This window comes from Oncorhynchus tshawytscha, linkage group LG31 (assembly GCF_018296145.1).
Source record: "Oncorhynchus tshawytscha isolate Ot180627B linkage group LG31, Otsh_v2.0, whole genome shotgun sequence".
Lineage (NCBI taxonomy): Eukaryota > Metazoa > Chordata > Actinopteri > Salmoniformes > Salmonidae > Oncorhynchus > Oncorhynchus tshawytscha.
The window spans coordinates 25818208-25842176 of NC_056459.1; the positions used below are offsets into that span (position 1 = coordinate 25818208).

The 23969-nt window shown below is 46.8% G+C and overlaps 1 protein-coding gene across 2 annotated transcripts in view; it reads left to right on the forward strand.

Moving 5' to 3' along the window:
• Positions 1-23969, forward strand: part of LOC112234305 (3-hydroxyisobutyrate dehydrogenase, mitochondrial) — a 39549-nt gene that overhangs the window by 10363 nt on the left and 5217 nt on the right. The window contains exons 5-7 of one of the 2 annotated variants that reach the window (XM_042310073.1): positions 14644-14777; positions 14909-14985; positions 19847-20280. In XM_042310073.1, the coding sequence (XP_042166007.1) occupies positions 14644-14777; positions 14909-14985; positions 19847-20183 (548 nt within the window). In that variant the 3' untranslated portion in view covers positions 20184-20280. Of the gene's footprint in view, positions 1-14643; positions 14778-14908; positions 14986-19846; positions 20281-23969 lie in introns of those variants that run through there. The other variant, XM_024402370.2, reaches the window with a different exon arrangement.

The following is a 23969-nucleotide window of genomic DNA, read 5'->3' on the forward strand; positions in this document are numbered from 1 at the left end:
GGTTTACTGCTCTGGAATGGCCAATGATTTACATGCTACCTCTGGCCTGAGCCCCACAGACGCCTGACAGCACGAATACACTTCTAAGTTCAGACGCAAACACACACGCACTTGACCGCCCACTATCTAAATCTCATACACAGATCCTAACAGAACTGGCCTCTAACCCCCTTGCTGAGGATGAAAGTAGCCCATTGGTGATAAGCTGAACATGGGGAGGAGAAGACTGAGGGAGAGGTCAGGAGGTGGAGGGTAAACTACAGACGTCCCAGTGTGAGTTGTGTTGTGAGGGCTTCTCTGACCGATAGTGGGGGAGGGGATTTGACATGCTGCGTTTGTCCAGGAGGTGGCACTCTACCCCAATAAGGAGCCATATGTATTTATGTGGAGCAGGGTGTCAAACTCATTCCATGGAAGGCCTAGTGTCTGCAGGTTTTTCCTTTCAATTAAGTCCTAGACAACCAGGTGAGGAGTTATTTACCAGTTAGTGACCTTAATTCATCAATCAAGTACAAGGTGTATGTTGTATGTCTGTGTTTGTTAGAGACGGTCCCTACTGTTTCTTGTGATCTCTTGATATCAGATCCAGATCTAACGACAGTAACACACACACACAAACTTTAGGCATTTTTGACTGGTGGCCCCAGCAGAATCTTCTTCCTTAAGAAGTCGCCAATGCGCACACACACACACACACACACACACACACACACACACACATTGACATGCATTGACCCCTAACACACTTATTTCTGTTTGAGTTAATGCTTATGATATATAATATGGTAGCTACGCTATTTTAAGCACTCAAACACACGCACAGATTCATGCAAAGATCATTAACATTTTCAGTCACTTCAGACACTCAAGCATCCTCACAGACAGAGACTTCCTGTGCTTTTGGGGTTTTATTGTTTTTTTAATTTAGATATTCTTTTTATTCAAAATTAATCCTGTGGTGAATGAGGTAGTGTGTTTTTAAATGTGTGTGTGTGTGTGTTTGGTTCCCACCTCGAGTGCGTCAATAGGGGTTTGGCAGTTTCTCCTGGGGTCTGAGACGAGGAGTAATAAACTTGTTAAAAAACTACAATCAAAAAACCATCTTTCTTTCCCTTCCCTCTCTCTGCCGGTCTTGCTCTTACTGACCAGTTGTCTGGCCTAGCCCTGCCTGCTATGTCCTGGCATAGATACTCTTTCACACACACACACACACACTGCACATAGTCACTTATTGTACACAAACAAGCACACTCTAAAATACACACTTTCACCACTGTCTGGTGTTGTTAAGTGTCCGCATTCAAACTAGACCCACAACAAAACAGGCTCTGACGTCACGAGCCCAGGCTGTTGGCAAGGCGATAGCAGAAATAGGAGCAGCAGCTAACGAGCAGCGGGGTTGTTAGCGGTAATTACCCAGCATGCCTGCGTCTGCGTCTTGTATTCCGGCAGTGGGCCGCCACATCGCTAACGGACGGCGACTTTAAGTCTTTAAAAGCCATTCATTGTTTTCCCAACGCTGAGAACAACACTGTGTGTATGTATGTGTGTGTATTAAAGGGACGTCACTGCGTTAAGTTTGGTGTGACCGTGGGAGCTTAATGTGTTTGTATACAGTTTCTCGGACTGCACACGTTTGCTGTGTTTCAGCAGGTTAAATACTCATTTTCAGCAGGCTACTTTTTCCACTTCAAATTAACTAAGCTACTTTTCATTTAAAAGCTTAAATTCTCTAGGTCGTCGAGCCCTTTCCCGCTATAATTAGACTCTGCCGAGTCCCCAGCAACCGATGTTCCAGTTTTCAGGGGAAATGGAAATAGAGCCTGTGACTTGACTTCCGCTTTGGACATTAACAAGGAGACACTCCATCTTAACTCCTCCTACACATCTGCTGGATTGGTCAAACAGTGCAGAAGAGAACCTCCCCCAACAGTTCCCCCACATCTTGTTAAGACCAGGATGTAGGGGATCTAGTTTCAGCTTTTACAGCTGCTACGTGTTCGGTTCTACTAGAATGAACGATCTGCATCTTCTAGTGATCTATTGATAGGATAGGCACCTGTCAGCTTTTTCCTGTCATTGCTGGCATTGTGACTATCTGCTGTTTGTCCTGCCTCCTGTTACCATTAGTGTGCATTGTGGTTGGTTGGAGTCCAATTTTTTTACACAGAGGGAAAGAGCATGTCCCTCGTGAATTTGCGTTAATTAGGCTAAGTCGAAATCCACAACTAAGCTTAATTATTGTTTTCTGGCATATTAATTTATTTTGCGTGTTTCACATAGCCAACCGCTGGGAGTCCTGGCTAGGGCTGTATCCAACCAAAATAATCTTGGTCGACCAAAAGACACCCTATAGACACCCTATGTGTGTCTATATCAACTATAAGCACTGAGCTTGTCTAACGCTTTAAGCTTAAGAAACATGCCTCGAGGGCGCCAGAGATCTAGATAACCAGAACCTAACCCAACTATTCTCTTCTCAGTCCTGCTGACTTTCGCAGATTCTGCCATTACTCTCCTAAAGTTGCCGGTAATAGGCTAGTCTGCAACCTTTCTCATGTTGAATGCCAAGTTATCTGACCATTTCAATCGATCTGCGTACCAGTTATGGTTTTCATATGCACATTTTCGCCAAAGTTTCAAGTCTTCATATCTCAATCATTGTCATGTGGTTAATCAAAATTATATCAAAATCGAAATAAAAATTATACAAATCTTCAATTAACTTCTATTGCCATTGCCAACTACATAAAGCCAGCAAATAAAAACATTTCGGGCTGCAGGTAGAAAATATCTTGCTAAAAATAAATATCCTTTAAATCTTGATGGCTACACATGGCCTGTTTGCAACGCACTTGAAACATCGTATCAACTATTAAGTTGGGTCCAGCCTCGAAGCACGAACTTGTATAAAATATTCTGGGCCCTCTGAGTTTCCCTGCCAGTGAGCTTGGGACAGACACAGCTGTAGGCTATTTGTTCAAGGGATAAGAAGCAGTGTTTGACTTGGGCAGGAGCTCAACGGAGCTGAGTACCGGCACTTGTACCTAGTTTGAGAAACAGACACTTCACAAGTCCTCAACTGGCAGCTTCATTAAATAGTACCCGCAAAACACTAGTCTCAATGTCAACAGTGAAGAGGTGACTCTGGGATGCTGGCCGTCTAGGCAGAGTTGCAAAGAAAAACCCATATCTCAGACTGGCCTAAAAGAATAATTCGGGCATCCATTTTTTTGTAGACCTCCACAAGTCTGGTTCATTCTTGGGAGAAATTTCCAACAACATAGACACTGGTCAGAGGAAATCTGCCAAGGAGACCAGCATCCCAGAGTCGCCTCGTCACTGTTGACGTTGAGACTGGTGTTTTGCGGGTACTATTTAATGAAGCTGCCAGTTGAGGACTTGCGAGGCGTGTATTTCTCAAACTAGACACTCTAATGTACTTGTCCTCTTGCTCATTTGGGCACCGGGGCCTCCCACTCCTCTTTCTATTCTGGTTAGAGCCAGTTTGCTCTATTCTGTGAAGGGAGTAGTACACAGCGTTGTACGAGATCTTCAGTTTCTTGGCAATTTCTCGCATGGAATAGCCTTCATTTCTCAGAACAAGAATAGACTGATGAGATTCAGAAGAATGGTCTTTGTTTCTGGACATTTTGAGCCTGTAATCTAACCCACAGATGCTGATGCTCCAGATACTCAACTAGTCTAAAAAAAAAGGCCAGTTTTATTGCTTCTTTAATCAGCGTGACAGTTTTCAGCTGTGCTAACATAATTGCAAAAGTGTTTTCTAATGATCAATTAGCCTTTTAAAATTATAAACTTGGATTAGCTAACACAACGTGCCATTGGAACACAAGCGTGATGGCTGCTTATAATGGCCTATGTAGATATTCCATTAAAAAATCTGCCTTTTCCAGCTACAATAGTCATTTATAACATTAACTGTGTCTACACTGTATTTCAGATCAATTTGATGTTATTTTAATGGACAAAAAAGTGCTTTTCAATATCAAGCACATTTTTAAGTGACCCCAAACTTTTGTGTGTGTGTGTGTGTGTGTTTAATCATTTTTCTTCAATGTGAATCAGATTTTTATTTGGTGTACCCCTGTGGGAATACCTGTTCTACACAATACTACAACACATGTTCCCAGTCTGGGAGGTGAAGTCTTTCAGATGGAGTCCAGACATTAGAATGCATCAGAGGCCACCAATAGAGCTCCTTCTGCAACAAAATGTTGAACCCAGGTGAGCGAACAACCCCGGACCCCCACTTTCTTTCTATTTGGCTGGCTACTCTGTGTACTTGTGGAAAACACTGGGAACCGTACCGTGTCGCCTATTGCATTCTGCAGTCACCAAAAGCCACAAGCCAATTGCCACAGCTAACCATTGGCCAAAAGCAGGCATGTTAAGGTTCCAAGGTTCTAGGGTAGGGATTGAGAGAGAGATGGGCCTAGGAGGTTTTACAGCCATGGGTAGCTGGCTGGGCCTGCTGTCAGTGCAGTGATGAATAACTAAATATATACTGCATATATTATGGTTTTCTTTGTTTTGGTCTTCGGCATGTGTTTTTGGGGCTCTTTGTGCACGCAACAATTTTCCTGAGGCAAGCTGAAGTTTGGTAGCCGAAGTCTACACCCCCTTCCTCGGTGATTTGTCAACAGTTGGGATTTTTCAATGAACTGTTGCCATTCAACGAGAGACGACTAGTTTTCATGCACAGATTTTCCCTTGAGAAATACTGCACCAAACATCTTGGATGTCAAATTGAGCGACTAAGACCTCCATAGCAAAAACTTCTAAATGAATTACAGATTTCTATTTTGAATAAGTGTATACTTATACTGACTACGGTGTCTCAAGAGGGACAAACTGTACTATTGCCGCTTGTTTCTTCTTTTTCAAGCGAAGGTCTTTTGACGGAGTATGCGAGGTACAGACGTTCACTTCGCCCAGCTGCGTTCTGATAGGAGCAAACCCAACCTAGTATGCAGATGCTTTAACTAGCACTGGACTGACTAGATTAGCATAACGAGCCCTTCACTAGTGGGACCAGGGGGAGGCTGGTTAAGGGGCGAGAGAGGGATGAGGGGAGGGGGAAATGGAGGTACTGGTGAGAGCAGGGGAGTAAGGGGGTGGGGTTCAGCCTGGAGTCCAGATGGAAGCAGACCCACAGCAGCTGGGGGACTGTCCCTCTCAACACTGTGCGTGAGCTGTGTGATGTCCTTCTCTGTGGGTGTGTAGGCCTATTTGTCAGCTGGTGTTTGTCCCAGTTGTACTATAAGGCTCTGTCCATCAAATTCTCCTAAACCCCTCCCTATATGTCACTCATCTTAAGAGCGCGTGGGGTGGGGGGGGGACTCAATGGGTCTGCTTTGGGCCACAGGGAGGATTGATTCTGGAATGAGCTCTCTTCTGTCTCCTTGCATTGACCGCTCTCCCTCATGGAATGGAGCAAGCTCTGATAAGGATTATGATGGTCAGGGTACTGGTCAATGAAGAAACACAGCGTAGCGGAACATTGTCTGTTGCATGTCTTTCAGCATCATTCTCTGACTTTCTCTTCCCCCTTTACCCCTGTTTGCTACAGTCTCGGGTGTTTTCATGATGTTTGTCTGTGTGTGCATGTCAGTGTGGGGTGGTTCTCAGGCTTGAGCTCGTTAGCACAGCAGATAAAGACTGTTTTTAAAATGAAGGACTGGCATTAGTGACTTGGGCAGATAAACTGTTGAAAGTGCAGATTTTTTATGTGTGTGTGGTGTGATTCTTCTAACTCCATTTCAGTTATTTACTTGATATCCATCAAGTTTTTATGGCTCTTGTTTGGGTTTTTAATTTGTTTGAGAAAATATCTCCCATTGGGTCTAATTATATCACTGGACTACATGAGGCTGCACTGAAGGCCTGTAAACAGTCTGTCTTCCCAGGGGGTTGGGGACGAAGGAACGTTACTGTAATGTTACAAATGGTGTCGTATTGTTTAGGCCTTTAACTCAGTGAAAAATGCTGCCATTAAGATGATATTAAAACTAAGAATATACAGTTGAAGTGGGAAGTTTGCATACACTTAGGGTGGAGTCATTAAGACTCGTTTTTCAACCACTCCACAAATTTCTTGTTAACAAACTATTGTTTTGGCAAGTCGGTTAGGACATCTACTTTGTGCATGACACAAGTCATTTTTCCAACAATTGTTTACAGACAGATTATTTAACTTATTAACACTATCACAATTCGTGGGTCAGACGTTTACATACACTAACTTGACTGTGCCTTTAAACAGCTTGGAAAATTCCAGAAAATGTCATGGCTTTAGAAGCTTCTGGTAGGAAAATTGACATCATTTGAGTCAATTGGAGGTGTACCTGTGGGTGTATTTCAAGGCTACCTTCAAACTCAGTGCCTCTTTGCTTGACATCATGGGAAAATCAAAAGAAATCAGCCAATAAGTTTTTTTGTTGACTTCGACAAGTCTGGTTCATCCTTGGAAGCAATTTCCAAACGCCTGAAGGTATCACGTTCATCTGTACAAACAATATTACACAAGTATTAACACCATGGGACCACGCAGCCGTCATACCACTCAGGAAGGAGACACGTTCTGTCTCAAAGATGAACGTACTTTGTGGCGAAAAGTGCAAATCAATCCCAGAACAACAGCAAAGGATCTTGTGAAGACGCTGGAAGAAACGGGTACAAAAGTATCTATATCCACAGTACAATATCGACAACCTGAAAGGCCACTCAGCAAGGAAGAAGCCACTGCTATAAAACCGCCTTTAAAAAAGCGGTTTGCAATTGCACATGGGGACAAAGATCGTACGTTTTGGAGAAATGTCTTCTAGTCTGTTGAAACAAAAATAGAACTGTTTGGCCATAATGACCATCGATATGTTAGAAGGAAAAAGGGGGAGGCTTGCAAGCCGAAGAACACCATCCCAACCGTGAAGCACGGGGGTGGCAGCATCATGTTGTGGGGGTGCTTTGCTGCAGGAGGGACTGGTGTACTTCACAAAATAGATGGCATCATGAGGATGGAAAATAATGTCGCTATATTGAAGCAACATCTCAAGACATCAATCAGGAAGTTAAAGCTTGGTTGCAAATGGTTCTTCCAAATGGACAATGACCCCAAGCACACTTCCACAGTTGTGGCAAAATGGCTTAAGGACAAGAAAGTCAAGGTATTGGAGTGGCCATCACAAAGCCCTGACTTCAATCCTATAGAAAGTGTGTTTGCAGAACTGAAAAAGCATTTGTGAGCAAGGAGGCCTACAAACCTGACACCGTTACACCAGCTCTGTCAGGAGGAATGGGCCAAAATTCACCCAACTTATTGTGGGAAGCTTGTGGAAGACTACCTGAAATGTTTGCCCCAAGCTAAACAATTTAAAGGCAATGCTACCAAATACTAATTGAGTGTATGTAAACTTCTGATCCACTGAGAATGTGATGAAATAAATTAAAGCTGAAATAAATCATTTTCTCTTTTATTATTATTATTCTGACATTTCACATTCTTAAAATAAAGTGGCGATCCTAACTGACCTAAGACGGGGAACTTTTACTGGTATTAAATGTCTGGAATTGTGAAAAGCGGAGTTTAAACGTATTTGGCTAAGGTGTATGTAAACTTCAGACTTCAGCTGTAACTGTTTGTATTGCCTGCCCGTTTTCCTCTTAAAAATGAATTAGGACTCCTGCATCTACGAAGACCTGAAATTACAGCACTTTGCCTTGCAGGTGTTTTTACTCTGGTAGAATCAGCAAGGCACTGTAGTTAACCTGTGAATGGATTCTACACCAACACGGTAGATTATACTGTCATTGAAGGGTTGTAATGGTGTAATGAAGATAGTAAAGTGTTACGAGCGTTCCTTTAGGAACCAGCCACTCTCAACCCCAGGGAAAAGAGCTGCAGTGTGGCTCACATTCAAATGCGTCATTCACTACTACAGCGTGGGAACAGCCACTGTGGTGTGTGTGTTTGTACAGCCTTCATAATGTAGTTTATTTTAACCCTACCATCAATTCAAGTGCGTAGTGCTTTACACGAGCCGCGTAACCCTGTGGATATTACCTTAGAAGCCCCGGCTGATGTCTCCACCATGGCCAAGTTTGGGATCTTCACCTGTCCATAATGCTTAGACACAAGACAGATTTACACAAAGATGCACACATACAAAAACAGATGGAGAGACACACACACACACACAGACCGACCGCTTCCAAAAAGGGCTCCAATTTAAAAGGCTATAAGACTATAATGAATTGCTTCAGTTAATTATTTGTCTGTAATTAAAAAAGTGCAAATTAATTCAGCTCTCGTTAGAACACGACAGAAACCAGAGTTTGCGCTGATCTCCTTTCCCTGTCCCACCCCACCTCACCCTCTTTCCTTGACATAGCGTAGACAAGGAAAGGAAACCTCTTTAGGGTATTGAGATGCTTTCTCTCCTTGAAGGAGAGGAAACAAGGAAAGGGTATATCTTTGTCCCCAGCCTCCCACATAGATTTAGTGACTATCTCTCAACATGTTAGACTAAGAGTGGCTTTGGCTGGCCCCTCTCTCTAACGGTCATTAATACCAGTGCCAGCTCACCGTGGTTGAACTGTGGTCAATCTAGTTCGACTGGGTTTTATGTTGGCCAACCATAACTTGTCCCTGGAACATGATAAGAGGGACTCTTGTCTGCCCTTTCCCAAGGGAATTGTTTCTCAGAGATCAGAGGCACAGCTATCCTGGTCTCTGTCTTTGCCACTCACTCCCATTACCTTACTATACATTTTCTCTCCCCCTTAGTTTATCCCTCTCTCTGTTTCTCACCCTCTTTCTCTCTCTGGATATATGTACGTCAGCTAGCCCTGGGGGGCAATGCGTTGCGTTTATAACAATGCAGGAGTGTCATTTTCCTGTGAAATGGATAGGACAGGGCGGGGCATGGTGACGTTCCCAACGTGTTTCCCAATGCCCCCACAGCCTCATTAGGATTCCTGTTTAATCCGTCTCTGACAGGACTGACCGGACCACGGGACGCCCCTATACACACACATACACACATATTTGCAAGAAGACACACTCTCTCCCCTTCTCTGTTATGCTAATGATGTTATTATTTTTCCTGCACCGTTCATCATCCCTCTGTCACTACTTCTAGAAATCCACTACAGATCAGAGGAGCTTATTATGGGTGATTAGTTCATCTGAGAGGGGGAGGGAGGGAGGGAAGGAGTGGACAAAGTATTCCGCTGCTCGCTCGCTCGCTCTCTCTCTCTCAATCTCTTGTTCTCATATTTCTCTTTCTTTCCTTCCATCTCTGTTTTTCCCTCTGCTCCCCACTCCTTTCTCTGACATATCTCCTCTCCCCTCTGCTACCCACTCTCCTTTCTCTGCCATATCTCCTCTCCCCTCTGCTACCCACTCTCCTTTCTCTGACATATCTCCTCTCCCCTCTGCTCCCCACTCCTTTCTCTGACATATCTCTGCTCCCCACTCTCCTTTCTCTGACATATCTCCTCTCCCCTCTGCTCCCCACTCTCCTTTCTCTGACATATCTCCTCTCCCCTCTGCTCCCCACTCTCCTTTCTCTGACATATCTCCTCTCCCCTCTGCTCCCCACTCCTTTCTCTGACATATCTCCTCTCCCCTCTGCTCCCCACTCCTTTCTCTGACATATCTCCTCTCCCCTCTGCTCCCCACTCCTTTCTCTGACATATCTCCTCTCCCCTCTGCTCCCCACTCCTTTCTCTGACATATCTCCTCTCCCCTCTGCTCCCCACTCCTTTCTCTGACATATCTCTGCTCCCCACTCCTTTCTCTGACATATCTCTGCTCCCCACTCCTTTCTCTGACATATCTCCTCTCCCCTCTGCTCCCCACTCCTTTCTCTGACATATCTCCTCTCCCCTCTGCTCCCCACTCCTTTCTCTGACATATCTCCTCTCCCCTCTGCTATTTCTTCCTGCTCTCTTTATCTCCCCCTCTCCATATGTAGAGATGTATATTGATCAGCATGTTGACTGTGATATCAATAGTCTTCTCTTTAATGATCCTGTCCCCAGTCTAATGAACCAGTGGAAGTTTACAATGCTGCTTGGCTTTGGTTCTGTCAGCATTATATTGGCCTTATTAGTGTGACTGTTGATGGTTGTATGCATGATGATTGGATTCAGAAAATCTGTATTCTCTTGATTGCTCAGTCTCTCTCTAAGATAGAGCCTTCTCTCTCAATGTGTTATGTAAGACCTGTGTGTGAGTTGACCGTGTGTTGTGCACCATAGTCAGCTGCTGCGGTATGGACTGGGTTCATTATGTGGCCTGACAGGCTGTCACTGTTGCAGCGCGCGCACAGACAGACGGCTAATTATCAGTCCGAGAGAGGGTAGTAAGAGTGGGATAGCTGGGGTAATGTATACATACCATTACCCTAAGGACAACAGCATACAGGGAACAGTACGGTCAACTCAGTGACTGTACATCAGTCACTCTTTCCATAAAGCCCCCCCTCCCCCACTCTCCCATCTCTGCTCCTGCCCCCTAAACACATTAAGCCTCTGCTCCCCACTCTCCTCTTCTCTACCATCTCTCCTCTCCCCCTCTGCTATTTTCTCTCTCTCCTCTCCTCTCTCTCCTCTCCTTCAGGTTGTGTAGTTTCATCTCTTTTCCCCCTCCTCTCTCTCCTCCAGGTTGTGTAGTTTCATCTATATTCCTCCTCTCCTCCACTCTCCTCTTCTAGTTGTGTAGTTTCATCTCTTTTCCCCCTCTCCTCCTCTCTCTCCTCTCCTTCTGGTTGTGTAGTTTCATCTATATTCCTCCTCTCCTCCACTCTCCTCTTCTAGTTGTGTAGTTTCATCTCTTTTCCCCCTCTCCTCCTCTCTCTCCTCTCCTTCTGGTTGTGTAGTTTCATCTATATTCCTCCTCTCCTCCACTCTCCTCTTCTGGTTGTGTAGTTTCATCTATATTCCCCCTCTCCTCCTCTCTCTCCTCTCCTTCAGGTTGTGTAGTTTCATCTCTTTTCCCCCTCTCCTCCTCTCTCTCCTCTCCTTCTGGTTGTGTAGTTTCATCTATATTCCTCCTCTCTTCCACTCTCCTCTTCTAGTTGTGTAGTTTCATCTATTTCCCCCCCTCTCCTCCACTCTCTCCTCTCCTCCTCTCCTTCTGGTTGTGTAGTTTCATCTATTTTCCTCCTCTCCCCCACTCTGTCCTCTCCCCCACTCTGTCCTCTCCCCCACTCTGTCCTCTACCCCACTCTCTCCTCTACTCTCCTCTTCTTCTAGTTGTGTAGTTTCATCTATTTTCCCCCTCTCTCTCCTGTCCTCTTCTTCTGGTTGTGTAGTTTCAGCTATTTTCCCCCTCTCTCTCCTGTCCTCTTCTTCTGGTTGTGTAGTTTCAGCTATTTTCCCCCTCTCTCTCCTGTCCTCTTCTTCTGGTTGTGTAGTTTCAGCTATTTTCTCTCCCTCCTAATTCCTCTTTAATTATTAACAGCAACATGATTAGGCCTTCACCATCAAGAGGCCTTTCATTAGAGCTACACAGTACCCTGAAGACTGATTTCACACACACACACACACATTACTAAGACTGTTGATACACTCCTCTAACAGTGTCGCCTGGCGTAGTGCTCCTTTGGTGTTGTGAGATGCAGTGTAGGGGACACTGTCCTGTCCACTTACCACGCACAGCATGATGATGGTGGTGCTTTTCATTTGTTTACCTACAGTATGGAAGAGTTGTGCTCGTTGAATACTTACAGCTACCAACAATTTGCTTGCCTGCCTGCGTTCGTGCGCACAGATGTATGTTTAGGGGTTAATCAATGGTATATTAAGGGGCCGAGGTGTGGCAGATGAGATTTGGGAGCGAGGGTTCCGCCTCAGATTAACACAGAAATAAAACTGTTAAAAACAATCTGGCACGTTTCTGGCCATCTATCTGTGTCATCAGGACCCGTTGGGGGGTGGAGAGGTCCTTGCTAAAACATGGAACGCTCCTTAAGCCATCAGGCACTGGGAGGGATGGGGGAGTGTGTGTGTGTGAGGCCTAATTGAACATGATAAAGTGTAAAGTTAATTACCCCTCACGGCTGTCACTGATACCCCCAGGGGGGTGTTTCTAGGGGTGTAGCCTCAGGCGCAGCTGTCGGTTTTGGTGTTGGGGTATAGTTGTGTGTGTGAAGGAGAAAGGGGTGGCGTAAGGAGGATGGAGGCCCATGGGGGTCGTGTGCAGGATGATGGGGACAATCGGCTTTTAAAGACTCCCCCGTCCCTCTGGTGTGCCGCTCGCAACACTCCTGTCCTATCAAGACACACACACCCCTTTCCCAGAGCAGAAAAGATTGTGATGTCTCTACAAATTAACTATCACTGAGCACCGTAGACCAAACAAAATAATCTTACTGCTATTGAGGAGTCGTGTACTTGTCCTGAGAGAGCTTTCTGGCAACAATGTCATGAGACTGACATGATGTTTTTGGGATTAAATAAGGCTGTCATTGGTGAACCATCTAGCAATGTGTCTAGATGGCTGTTCATGTGCACATTATTTCCTGAGCCAAGCCCAAGTTTGGACACCCCTTTGTTGGCGATCGGTCAACCAGGGGTGGTAGGTAGCCTAGTGGTTAGAGCGTTGGACTAGTAACCGAAAGGTTGCAAGATCAAATCCCCGAGCTGACTAGGTAAAAAATCTGTCGTTCTGCCCCTGAACAAGGCAGTTAACCCACTGTTCCTAGACCATCATTGAAAATAAGACTTTGTACTTAACTGACTTGCCTAGTTAAATAAAAATAATAATAATTAGAACAGTAGGGATTCTTCAATTAAGTATTTGTAGTCATTCAGCGAGAGACTACTTGTTTTCATGCAATTTTTTTCACTTGAGAAATAGTGCACCAACATCTTGGTTACATGTAAAATTGCACGACTAAGACTGACTAAACATCAACATTAATTACAGATTCATCATAGCGCTTGATGGTTTTTGTGACTGCACTTGAAGAAACTTTCAAAGTTCTCAATTTTCCAGATTGACTGACCTTCTTGACATAATATGGACTTGGTCGTTTACCACCTCTACCGTGTAACAACACAACGGATTGGCTCAAACGCATTAAGAAGGAAAGAAATTCCATATTTGCTTTTAACAAGGCACACCTGTTAATTGAAATGCATTCATGACTACCTCATGAAGCTGGTTGAGAGAATGCCAGGAGTGTGCAAAGCTGTCATCAAGACAAAGGGTGGCTATTTTGAAGAATCTCAAATATATTTAGATTAGTTTAGCACTTTTTTTGTTACTTAATGATTGCATACATGTTATTTCATCATTTTGATGTCTTCACTATTATTCTACAATGTGGATAGAGGTACAAATAAAGAAAAACCCTTGAATGAGTAGGTGTGTCCAAAGGTTTTACTGGTACTGTGTGTGTACTGGTACACACACCCACACTCTGGTCTCCGACATTGCTCATCCTAATATTTCTATATTTCTTAATTACATTATTTAGCTTTTTTAGATTTGTGTGTTAGATGTTACTGCACTGTTGAGGATAGGAACACAAGAATTTCGCTTCACCCGCAATAACATCTGCTAACCATGTTTATGTAATAACAACTGATAAATATGTGTGTGTGTCCAATAACATCTGATAAATATGTGTATGTAATAACATCTGATAAATATGGACCAATAACATCTGATAAATATGTGTGTGTAATAACATCTGATAAATATGGACCAATAACATCTGATAAATATGTGTATGTGTCCAATAACATCTGATAAATATAGACCAATAACATCTGATAAATGTGTGTCCAATAACATCTGATAAATGTGTGTCCAATAACATCTGATAAATATGTGTCCAATAACATCTCATAAATATGGACCAATAACATCTGATAAATATGTGTATGTAATAACATCTGATAAATATGTGTATGTAATAACATCTGATAAATATGTGTATGTAATAACATCTGATAAATATGGACCAATAACATCTGATAAATATGTGTATGTAATAACATCTGATAAATATGTGTATGTAATAACATCTGATAAATATGTGATGCGACCGATGGAATTTGATTTGATCTGTAATGACGTCATTCAAGGCAAGATGGCCAATCAGAGCCCAGTATTCACACACATTTAGGAACTAAATCATCTTTGGGAGAGATGTGTGAGACTGACTGAAAATGTTGCTGTCAATCAGCTTTGAAATCAGCCTATTTTGATTTATGGTTCTGCATGTTATCACAAAGTACTCAGGTAATGATTTGATGTTAGCTTCAGCTGTAAGCTAGCAAGGAAAGTTAGCTGAAAGCTACCAGTATCATCTTTCAATGTGAAGTGTTCTAGTCTGTATGGACATTGTTTTGCGAACAGTAGTTCTATATGCCGTGTCGCAATTTCAAGTGTGTTAACGTCTGTGTGGAATGATTGGAGCAGGCACGCTCATGCTATAAGTGGACATCGGCTGCTCTGATAGACATGCTCCGTGAAACAGAAGTACCGAAAGTAAAAAATAAATTCCACTACTGGACTGCTTTTCATGTTCTAGTATCTAAAGAGTACAGACGTTTCATTATATCGTTCAACACTAGTGTGTAGTGACCATGTATTGTCTGTTGTAGGTGTGGGAGCAGCCAGCTTGGCTAAGCTAACCTTCATGGTAGGAGGGGTTGAGGAGGAGTACACTGCAGCCCAGGAACTCCTCACCTGTATGGGAGCTAATGTAGTGTACTGCGGACAGGTCGGCACAGGACAGGTAACTAACACACTCTAGTGTACTTACAAGTTTGCATACAAATGTACCATTTTCATATACTCAAACACTATTGTACACTTGGTCACTCGCACAGAAACATATTTGAATAATTCAGCTTTTTTGTCTCACAGGCAGCTAAGATCTGTAACAACATGCTGTTAGCGATTGGGATGATCGGGACTGCAGAGACCATGAACCTCGGAATCAGGTAGAGTCCACTACTTGTTAGCCAGCCTAGATCTGTTGGAGTCACTTCCATTCACCTTCACTGTCTCACTGATTTACCTGACCATGTCTTTACCAGGTCACCAACTGGACCTGTGTGCTGGATATTTTACTGTTGATTTTGCATTCTGTGTTTTTGAGATGGGGGCAAAGAGACAGAGGAGGATAGTTGGTGGGGGGTCTGAGGGGGTCAGACCATTCAGTCTCAGACCTGTCAGGGGTAGCAAGAGAGGAGGGGATAGACTCTCATTTACATCCACTGGTTGAGCTCTTAATGCAGCCTAGGCACAACCAGCTGCTGCTTACAAACTACTTATCCCAGCATGCACTTCTCCCAGCCCTGACAAACCAGCCCTGCTTACAAACTACATATCCCTGACACTGCCTCAGTGGATAAGACTGTAAAACTACATTCCCCATCCCACTGCCCTGCTATTGCTGCTGCTGTTATTAGGGTTGTAAAGGATCCATCTATTTCCCTCTCTGGTGTGTCTGGCCTCAAGTCAAGCAGTGTGTGTTTGTGTGACTGTGTATTTTCTGTGTGTTAGTTGTATGTGCTCATGTATACACGGTCATATGATTAGTGTACCCAGTACTGTATCAAACGTGTGTGTGCTGTATTTGCCTCTGGTGCATTGTGTACGTACAACGTGTGTGTGTGTGTGTGTGTGTGTGTGTGTCCTGTGTGTGTGTGTACTTGTGTCCTGTGTGTTTGTAGTGCAGCTGTATTAGATCAGCTGATTTGTCTGTGGGGAGACGGAGGGGCATAAATCCCCACACTAGGCCTCTGAAATATGGAGGCATTAAAAGAGCAACACAGATTTACACCCCACACCACTGTTCCCGCTACACACAAAGCTATCCACACACACACCTACCCACACACATACACATGCAGACTACAAACACACGTACATGGAGTACACACGGACACAGACAGACACCGAGACACATGCTCAGAGCCAATTTAAAGGAAAACAGTAATAACATTTTATCATGCTGGAGTAGGGCCTGCTAGAGCTGCCCTTTCCAATACCTGTCCACGCACACACACGCGCCTGTCCCATCCACACAGCTAATTTGTTGATTTCAGATGGAAGGTTGGGCCCGTCTCTGACCGAGCATGACGTTCCCTTAGATCAGAGAATGGCCCTGAATTACAATTATAACCACACAAACACTACCTTTGTCATAGTCTCTGTTTTTTCCCCCTCAGGTTTTCTTTCTCTCTCCCTTTAGTTTCTCCTCCCTATGTTTCCCTTTCTCTTTATATATATTTGTAACATTTATTTTCTATCCATTTCTTTCTCTCGTGCTCTCTTTCCATCCCCCACTCCCTCTGGTCTGTTTCTTCTCTGGCTCCTATCTAACAGTCTGTCTGAGGAGCAGCTCTGCTTTTAATGAGGATGCTGAGGAGAGGAGGAGGCATAAATACATATACAGTTACATTCTCTCTGTCTGTGTGTGTGTGTGGAGAGCATATGTTCAAGAGAGATTAAAGATGGACTTGTTACCTGTCTAATAATAAATGTTGAGCGTGCGTCCTCTCCTGTGGTTTAGAGAAGAAATTAAAGCTAATGGTAATGAACCAGACAGTTAATATCATCAATTACCTCCACCTGCTGCACATGACACAATAGCAAGCCCCCCTTCTAGCGTTTTACCTCTGTCCCACCCCCCCCTTCTAGCATTTTACCTCTGTCCCCCCCCCCCTTCTAGCGTTTTACCTCTGTCCCCCCTCTAGCGTTTTACCTCTGTCCCCCCCCCCTTCTAGCGTTTTACCTCTGTCCCCCCCCTCCCCCCTTCTAGCGTTTTACCTCTGCCCCCCCCTTCTAGCGTTTTACCTCTGTCCCCCCTTCTAGCGTTTTACCTCTGACCCCCCTTCTGTTTTACCTCTGTCCCCCCTTCTAGCATTTTACCTCTGTCTAGCATTTTACCTCTGTCCCCCCCTTCTAGCGTTTTACCTCTGTCCCTCCCCCCCCCCTTCTAGCGTTTTACCTCTGTCCCCCCCCCCCCTTCTAGCATTTTACCTCTGTCCCCCCTTCTAGCGTTTTACCTCTGTCCCCCCCTCTAGCGTTTTACCTCTGTTCTAGCGTTTTACCTCTGTCCCCCCCCTTCTAGCGTTTTACCTCTGTCCCCCCTTCTAGCGTTTTACCTCTGAGCATTTTACCTCTGTCCCCCCCCTTCTAGCGTTTTACCTCTGTCCCCCCTTCTAGCGTTTTACCTCTGTCTAGCGTTTTACCTCCTTCTAGCGTTTTACCTCTGTCTAGCGTTTTACCTCCCCCCTTCTAGCGTTTTACCTCTGTCCCCCCTTCTAGCGTTTTACCTCTGCCCCCCTTCTAGCATTTTACCTCTGTCCCCCCTTCTAGCGTTTTACCTCTGTCCCCCCCCCTCTAGCGTTTTACCTCTGTCTAGCGTTTTACCTCTGTCCCCCTTCTAGCGTTTTTTACCTCTGTCCCCCCCTTCTAGCGTTTTACCTCTGTCCCCCCTTCTAGCGTTTTACCTCTGTCCCCCCCCCCTCTGTCCCCCCTTCTAGCATTTTACCTCTGTCCCCCCTTCTAGCGTTTTACCTCTGTCCCCCCTTCTAGCGTTTTACCTCTGTCCCCCCCCCCTTCTAGCGTTTTACCTCTGTACCTCCCCCCCTCTAGCGTTTTACCTCTGTCCCCCCCCCTCTAGCGTTTTACCTCTGTCCCCCCCTTCTAGCGTTTTACCTCTGTCCCCCCCTTCTAGCGTTTTACCTCTGACCCCCCTTCTAGCGTTTTACCTCTGTCCCCCCCTTCTAGCGTTTTACCCTGTCCCCCCTTCTAGCGTTTTACCTCTGTCCCCCCCCTTCTAGCGTTTTACCTCTGTCCCCCCTTCTAGCGTTTTACCTCTGTCCCCCCCCTTCTAGCGTTTTACCTCTGTCCCCCCTTCTAGCGTTTTACCTCTGTCCCCCCCCTTCTAGCGTTTTACCGCTGTCCCCCCTTCTAGCATTTTACCTCTGACTCCCCCCTTCTAGCGTTTTACCTCTGTCCCCCCCCCCTTTGTCTCAACTGTTTTCTTTTTCATAGCTATAGCATTTGTTTCGCTGTTTTAGCTGTGATGGCACCCCTCTGCCGTGTGTGTGTGTCAATCCTGTTAAAGCGTGACATGTCCTCTTCTCCATGTAAATTGACAGCACCTGTCCCCCCTTAAAGAACAACACTGGTTTTACCTCTGTCCCCCCCTAGCGTTTTACCTCGTTAAGGCTACTAACCAGGACTGTGATAGGAAAGGCAGGGGGCTCATGGCTACTAACCAGGACTGTGATAGGAAAGGCAGGGGGCTCATGGCTACTAACCAGGACTGTGATAGGAAAGGCAGGGGGCTCATAGCTAGCATTTAACCATGACTGTGATGGGAGGGGGCTCATGGCTACTAACCAGGACTGTGATATGAAAGGCAGGGGGCTCATGGCTACTAACCATGACTGTGATAAGAAAGGCAGGGGGCTCATGGCTACTAACCAGGACTGTGATAGGAAAGGCAGGGGGCTCATGGCTACTAACCATGACTGTGATAGGAAAGGCAGGGGGCTCATGGCTACTAACCATGACTGTGATAGGAAAGGCAGGGGGCTCATGGCTACTAACCAGGACTGTGATAGGAAAGGCAGGGGGCTCATGGCTACTAACCAGGACTGTGATAGGAAAGGCAGGGGGCTCATGGCTACTAACCAGAACTGTGATAGGAAAGGCAGGGGGCTCATGGCTACTAACCATGACTGTGATAGGGAGGGGGCTCATGGCTACTAACCAGGACTGTGATAGGAGGCAGGGGGCTCATGGCTACTAACATGACTGTGATAGGGAGGGGGGCTCATGGCTACTAACTATGACTGTGATAGGGAGGGGGGCTCATGGCTACTAACCAGGACTGTGATAGGAAAGGCAGGGGGCTCATGGCTACTAACCATGACTGTGATAGGGAGGGGGCTCATGGCTACTAACCAGGACTGTGATAGGGAGGGGGCTCATAGCTACTAACTATGACTGTGATAGGGAGGGTTGCTCATGGCTACTAACCAGGACTGTGATAGGAAAGGCAGGGGGCTCATGGCTACTAACCATCACTGTGATAGGGAAGGGGCTCATGGCTACTAACCAGGACTGTGACAGGAAAGGCAGGGGGCTCATGGCTACTAACTATGACTGTGATAGGGAGGGGGCTCATGGCTACTAACCAGGACTGTGATAGGAAAGGCAGGGGGCTCATGGCTACTAACCATCACTGTGATAGGGAGGGGGCTCATGGCTACTAACCAGGACTGTGATAGGAGAGGGAGGAGGGCTCGTATCTAATAACCAGGATAGGGTGTGTGTGATAGGAGAGGGAGGAGGGCTCGTAGCTACTAACCAGGACTGTGATAGGAAAGGCAGGGGGGCTCATGGCTACTAACCAGGATAGGGTGTGTGTGATAGGAGAGGGAGGTTCATTGATTTATCGTTAAACAGAGAACAACAGCTCCATGTCAATCAATGTATTTGGCCACTGTAACAACAATCTGTGCTCCGACGCTCTTTATTGTAGAGCAGCCAATAACCTTTTCAGATGCTGACCCAGAACACAGGCACTGGAAGAGACTGTGTGTGTGTGCGTGTGCGTGCGCTCCAAGGGGGGGTGGATGATGTCAAACATATGTCACCCTTAGACAGGGAGGCGTCGGCTGAGGCAGGATGGAGCGATGGAAGGAGAGGAGGGGGAGTGAAGGACTGGGGCAGCAGTATACAGACATACAATGAAAAAGCCATCATGACTGAGACTTCCATTAAAAATAACACACAGTATCACTTATCCCACATTTCCATACCACTCTAAAACCCAAGCCGGGAGAGACGGAGAGAAACTACAAACCAAGCCGGGGAGACGGAGAGAAACTACAAACCAAGCCGGGGAGACGGAGAGAAACTACAAACCAAGCCGGGGAGACGGAGAGAAACTACAAACCAAGCCGGGGAGACGGAGAGAAACTACAAACCAAGCCGGGGAGATGGAGAGAAACTACAAACCAAGCCGGGGGAGACGGAGAGAAACTACAAACCAAGCCGGGGGAGACGGAGAGAAACTACAAACCAAGCCGGGGGAGACGGAGAGAAACTACAAACCAAGCCGGGAGAGGCTGAGGAAAGAAAGGGAGAAAAAAAGGAGAGAGACATTTTGTGAGAGTGTAAAATACGTTGAGAGTAAATGGCCCAGTCTTAATTAGTTAGTAGACAACTAATAAAGACTGTGGTAGTAATGCTAGAATGAGAGCCAGGTGGAGGGAGGGAACGAGGAAAGAAGAGGGAGGGAGGACTAGCTTAGGAAGCCCATATTCTGTCCTTAAGGAGCCATGATGGTTTAATGGTGATATTGAGAGCAGAAGAGTTATTGTCCTAGAAGCTCCGCCAGGGTGAGGCTGCCAGGGATTCATGTGGCCAACTTTACACTGTCTTTAAAACTGTTACAATATAACGACTAGCACTACTCACCAGACCCAGACGCTTAGAAACTAACACTTCTCCCCTTCTCTTTTCTGTTGTTTTGGTGTGTTGTGGTGTAGTATGGAGGTGTGTTGTGGTGTAGTATGGAGGTGTGGTGTGGTGTAGTATGGAGGTGTGGTGTGGTGTAACATGGAGGCGTGTTGTGGTGTAACATGGAGGCGTGTTGTGGTGTAACATGGAGGCGTGTTGTGGTGTAACATGGAGGCGTGTTGTGGTGTAACATGGAGGCGTGTTGTGGTGTAACATGGGCGTGTTGTGGTGTAACATGGAGGCGTGTTGTGGTGTAACATGGAGGCGTGGTGTAACATGGAGGCGTGGTGTAACATGGAGGCGTGGTGTAACATGGAGGCGTGGTGTAACATGGAGGCGTGGTGTAACATGGAGGCGTGGTGTAACATGGAGGCGTGGTGTAACATGGAGGCGTGGTGTAACATGGAGGCGTGGTGTAACATGGAGGCGTGGTGTAACATGGAGGCGTGGTGTAACATGGAGGCGTGGTGTAACATGGAGGCGTGGTGTAACATGGAGGCGTGGTGTAACATGGAGGCGTGGTGTAACATGGAGGCGTGGTGTAACATGGAGGCGTGGTGTAACATGGAGGCGGTGTAACATGGAGGCGTGGTGTAACATGGAGGCGTGGTGTAACATGGAGGCGTGGTGTAACATGGAGGCGTGGTGTAACAGTGAGGCGTGGTGTAACAGTGAGGCGTGGTGTAACAGTGAGGCGTGGTGTAACAGTGAGGCGTGGTGTAACAGTGAGGCGTGGTGTAACAGTGAGGCGTGGTGTAACAGGGAGGCGTGGTGTAACATGGAGGTGTGGTGTGGTGTAACATGGAGGCGTGTTGTGGTGTAACATGGAGGTGTGTTGTATGGAGGCGTGTTGTGGTGTAACATGGAGGCGTGGTGTAACCTGAAGGTGTGTTGTGGTGTAACATGGAGGTGTGGTGTAACATGGAGGTGTGTTGTGGTGTATCGTGGAGGCGTGTTGTGGTGTAGTGTGGAGGCGTGTTGTGGTGTAACATGGAGGCGTGTTGTGGTGTAACATGGAGGCGTGTTGTGGTGTAACATGGAGGCGTGGTGTAGTATGGAGGTGTGTTGTGGTGTAGTATGGAGGCGTGTTGTGGTGTAGTATGGAGGCGTGGTGTAGTATGGAGGTGTGTTGTGATGTAATATGGAGGTGTGTTGTATGGAGGCGTGTTGTGGTGTAGTATGGAGGTGTGGTGTAATATGGAGCGTGTGTTGAGTAATATGGAGGCGTGTTGTGGTGTAATATGGAGGCGTGGTGAGTGTGGAGGCGTGGTGTGGTGTGGTGTAGCGTGGACGCGAGTGGTGTTGTGGACGCGAGTGGTGTTGTGGACGCGATTGGTGGTGTGGACGCGTGGTGAGGCGTGGTGTAGTGTGGAGGCGTGTTGTGGTGTAACGTGGAAGCGTGTTGTGGTGTTGTATGGAGGCGTTGTGGTGTAACGTGGAGGGGTGTTGTATGGAGGCGTGTTGTGGAGGCGTGTTGTGGTGTGGAGGGGTGTTGTGGTGTAACGTGGAGGGGTGTTGTATGGAGGCGTGTTGTGGTGTAACATGGAGGGGTGTTGTGGTGTAACGTGGAGTGTTGTGGTGTTGTGTGGAGGCGTGTTGTGGTGTAACGTGGAGGGGTGTTGTGTGTTGTATGGAGCGTGTTGTGGTGTAGTGTGGAGGCGTGGTGTAGTGTGGAGGGGTGTTGTGGTGTAGTGTGGGGGTGTTGTATGGAGGGGTGTTGTGTGGAGGGTTGTTGTGGAGGCGTGTTGTAGTGTAACGTGGAGGGGTGTTGTGGTGTTGTGTGCAGGCGTGTTGTGGTGTAACGTGGAGGGGTGTTGTGGTGTAACATGGAGGGGTGTTGTGGTGTAACGTGGAGGGGTGTTGTGGTGTAACGTGGAGGGGTGTGGTGGTGTTGTAGTATGGAGTTGTGGAGTAGTGGTGTTGTAGAATGGAGGTGTGGTGTAGTATGGAGGCGTGTTGTGGTGTAGTATGGAGGCGTGTTGTGGTGTAGTATGGAGGCGTGTTGTGGTGTAGTATGGAGGCGTGTTGTGGTGTAGTATGGAGGCGTGTTGTGGTGTAGTATGGAGGCGTGTTGTGGTGTAGTATGGAGGCGTGTTGTGGTGTAGTATGGAGGCGTGTTGTGGTGTAGTATGGTGGCGTGTTGTGGTGTAGTATGGAGGCGTGTTGTGTGTAGTATGGAGGCGTGTTGTGGTGTAGTATGGAGGCGTGTTGTGGTGTAGTATGGAGGCGTGTTGTGGTGTAGTATGGAGGCGTGTTGTGGTGTAGTATGGAGCGTGGAGGCGGTTGTGGTGTAGCGTGGGCGGGTGGTGTAGTGTGGAGCGTGGTGTTGGTGGAGGCGTGGTGTTGTGTGGAGGCGTGGTGTGGTGTAGCGTGAGAGGGGTGTTGTGGTGTAGCGTGAGGCGGGTTGTGGTGTAGCGTGGAGGCGGGTTGTGGTGTAGCGTGGAGGCGGGTTGTGGTGTAGCGTGAAGGCGGGTTGTGGTGTAGCGTATGGCGGGTTGTGGTGTAGCGTGGAGGCGTGTTGTGGTGGAGCGTGAAGGCGGTTGTGGTGTAGCGTGAAGGCGGGTTGTGGTGTAACGTGGAGGCGTGTTGTAGTATGGAGGCGTGTTGTGGTGTAGTATGGAGGCGTGTTGTGGTGTAGTATGGGCGTGTTGTGGTGTAGTATGGAGGCGGGTTGTGGTGTGGAGGCGTGGTGTGTATGGAGGCGTGGTTGTGGTGGAGGCGTGGTGTAGTATGGAGGCGTGGTGTAGTATGGAGGCGTGGTGTAGTATGGAGGCGTGGTGTAGTATGGAGGCGTGGTGTAGTATGGAGGCGTGTTGTGGTGTAGTATGGAGGCGTGTTGTGGTGTAGTATGGAGGCGTGTGTGTGGAGGCGTGGTGTTGTGTGGAGGCGTGGTGTTGTGTGGAGGCGTGGTGTGTGTGGAGGCGTGTTGTGGTGTAACGTAGAGGGTGTTGTAGTGTAGCGTGGAGGCGGGTTGTGGTGTAGCGTGGAGGCGGGTTGTGGTGTAGCGTGAAGGCGGGTTGTGGTGTAGCGTGAAGGCGGGTTGTGGTGTAGCGTGAGGCGGGTTGTGGTGTAGCGTGAGGCGTGTTGTGGTGTAGCGTGGAGGCGGGTTGTGGTGTAGCGTGGAGGCGGGTTGTGGTGTAGCGTGAAGGCGGGTTGTGGTGTAGCGTGAAGGCGGGTTGTGGTGTAGCGTGAAGGCGGGTTGTGGTGTAGCGTAGCGGATTGTGGTGTAACGTGGAGGCGTGTTGTAGTATGGAGGCGTGTTGTGGTGTAGTATGGAGGCGTGTTGTGGTGTAGTATGGAGGCGTGTTGTGGTGTAGTATGGAGGCGTGTTGTGGTGTAGTATGGAGGCGTGTTGTGGTGTAGTATGGAGGCGTGTTGTGGTGTAGCATGGAGGCGTGTTGTGGTGTAGCGTGGAGGCGTGTTGTGGTGTAGCGTG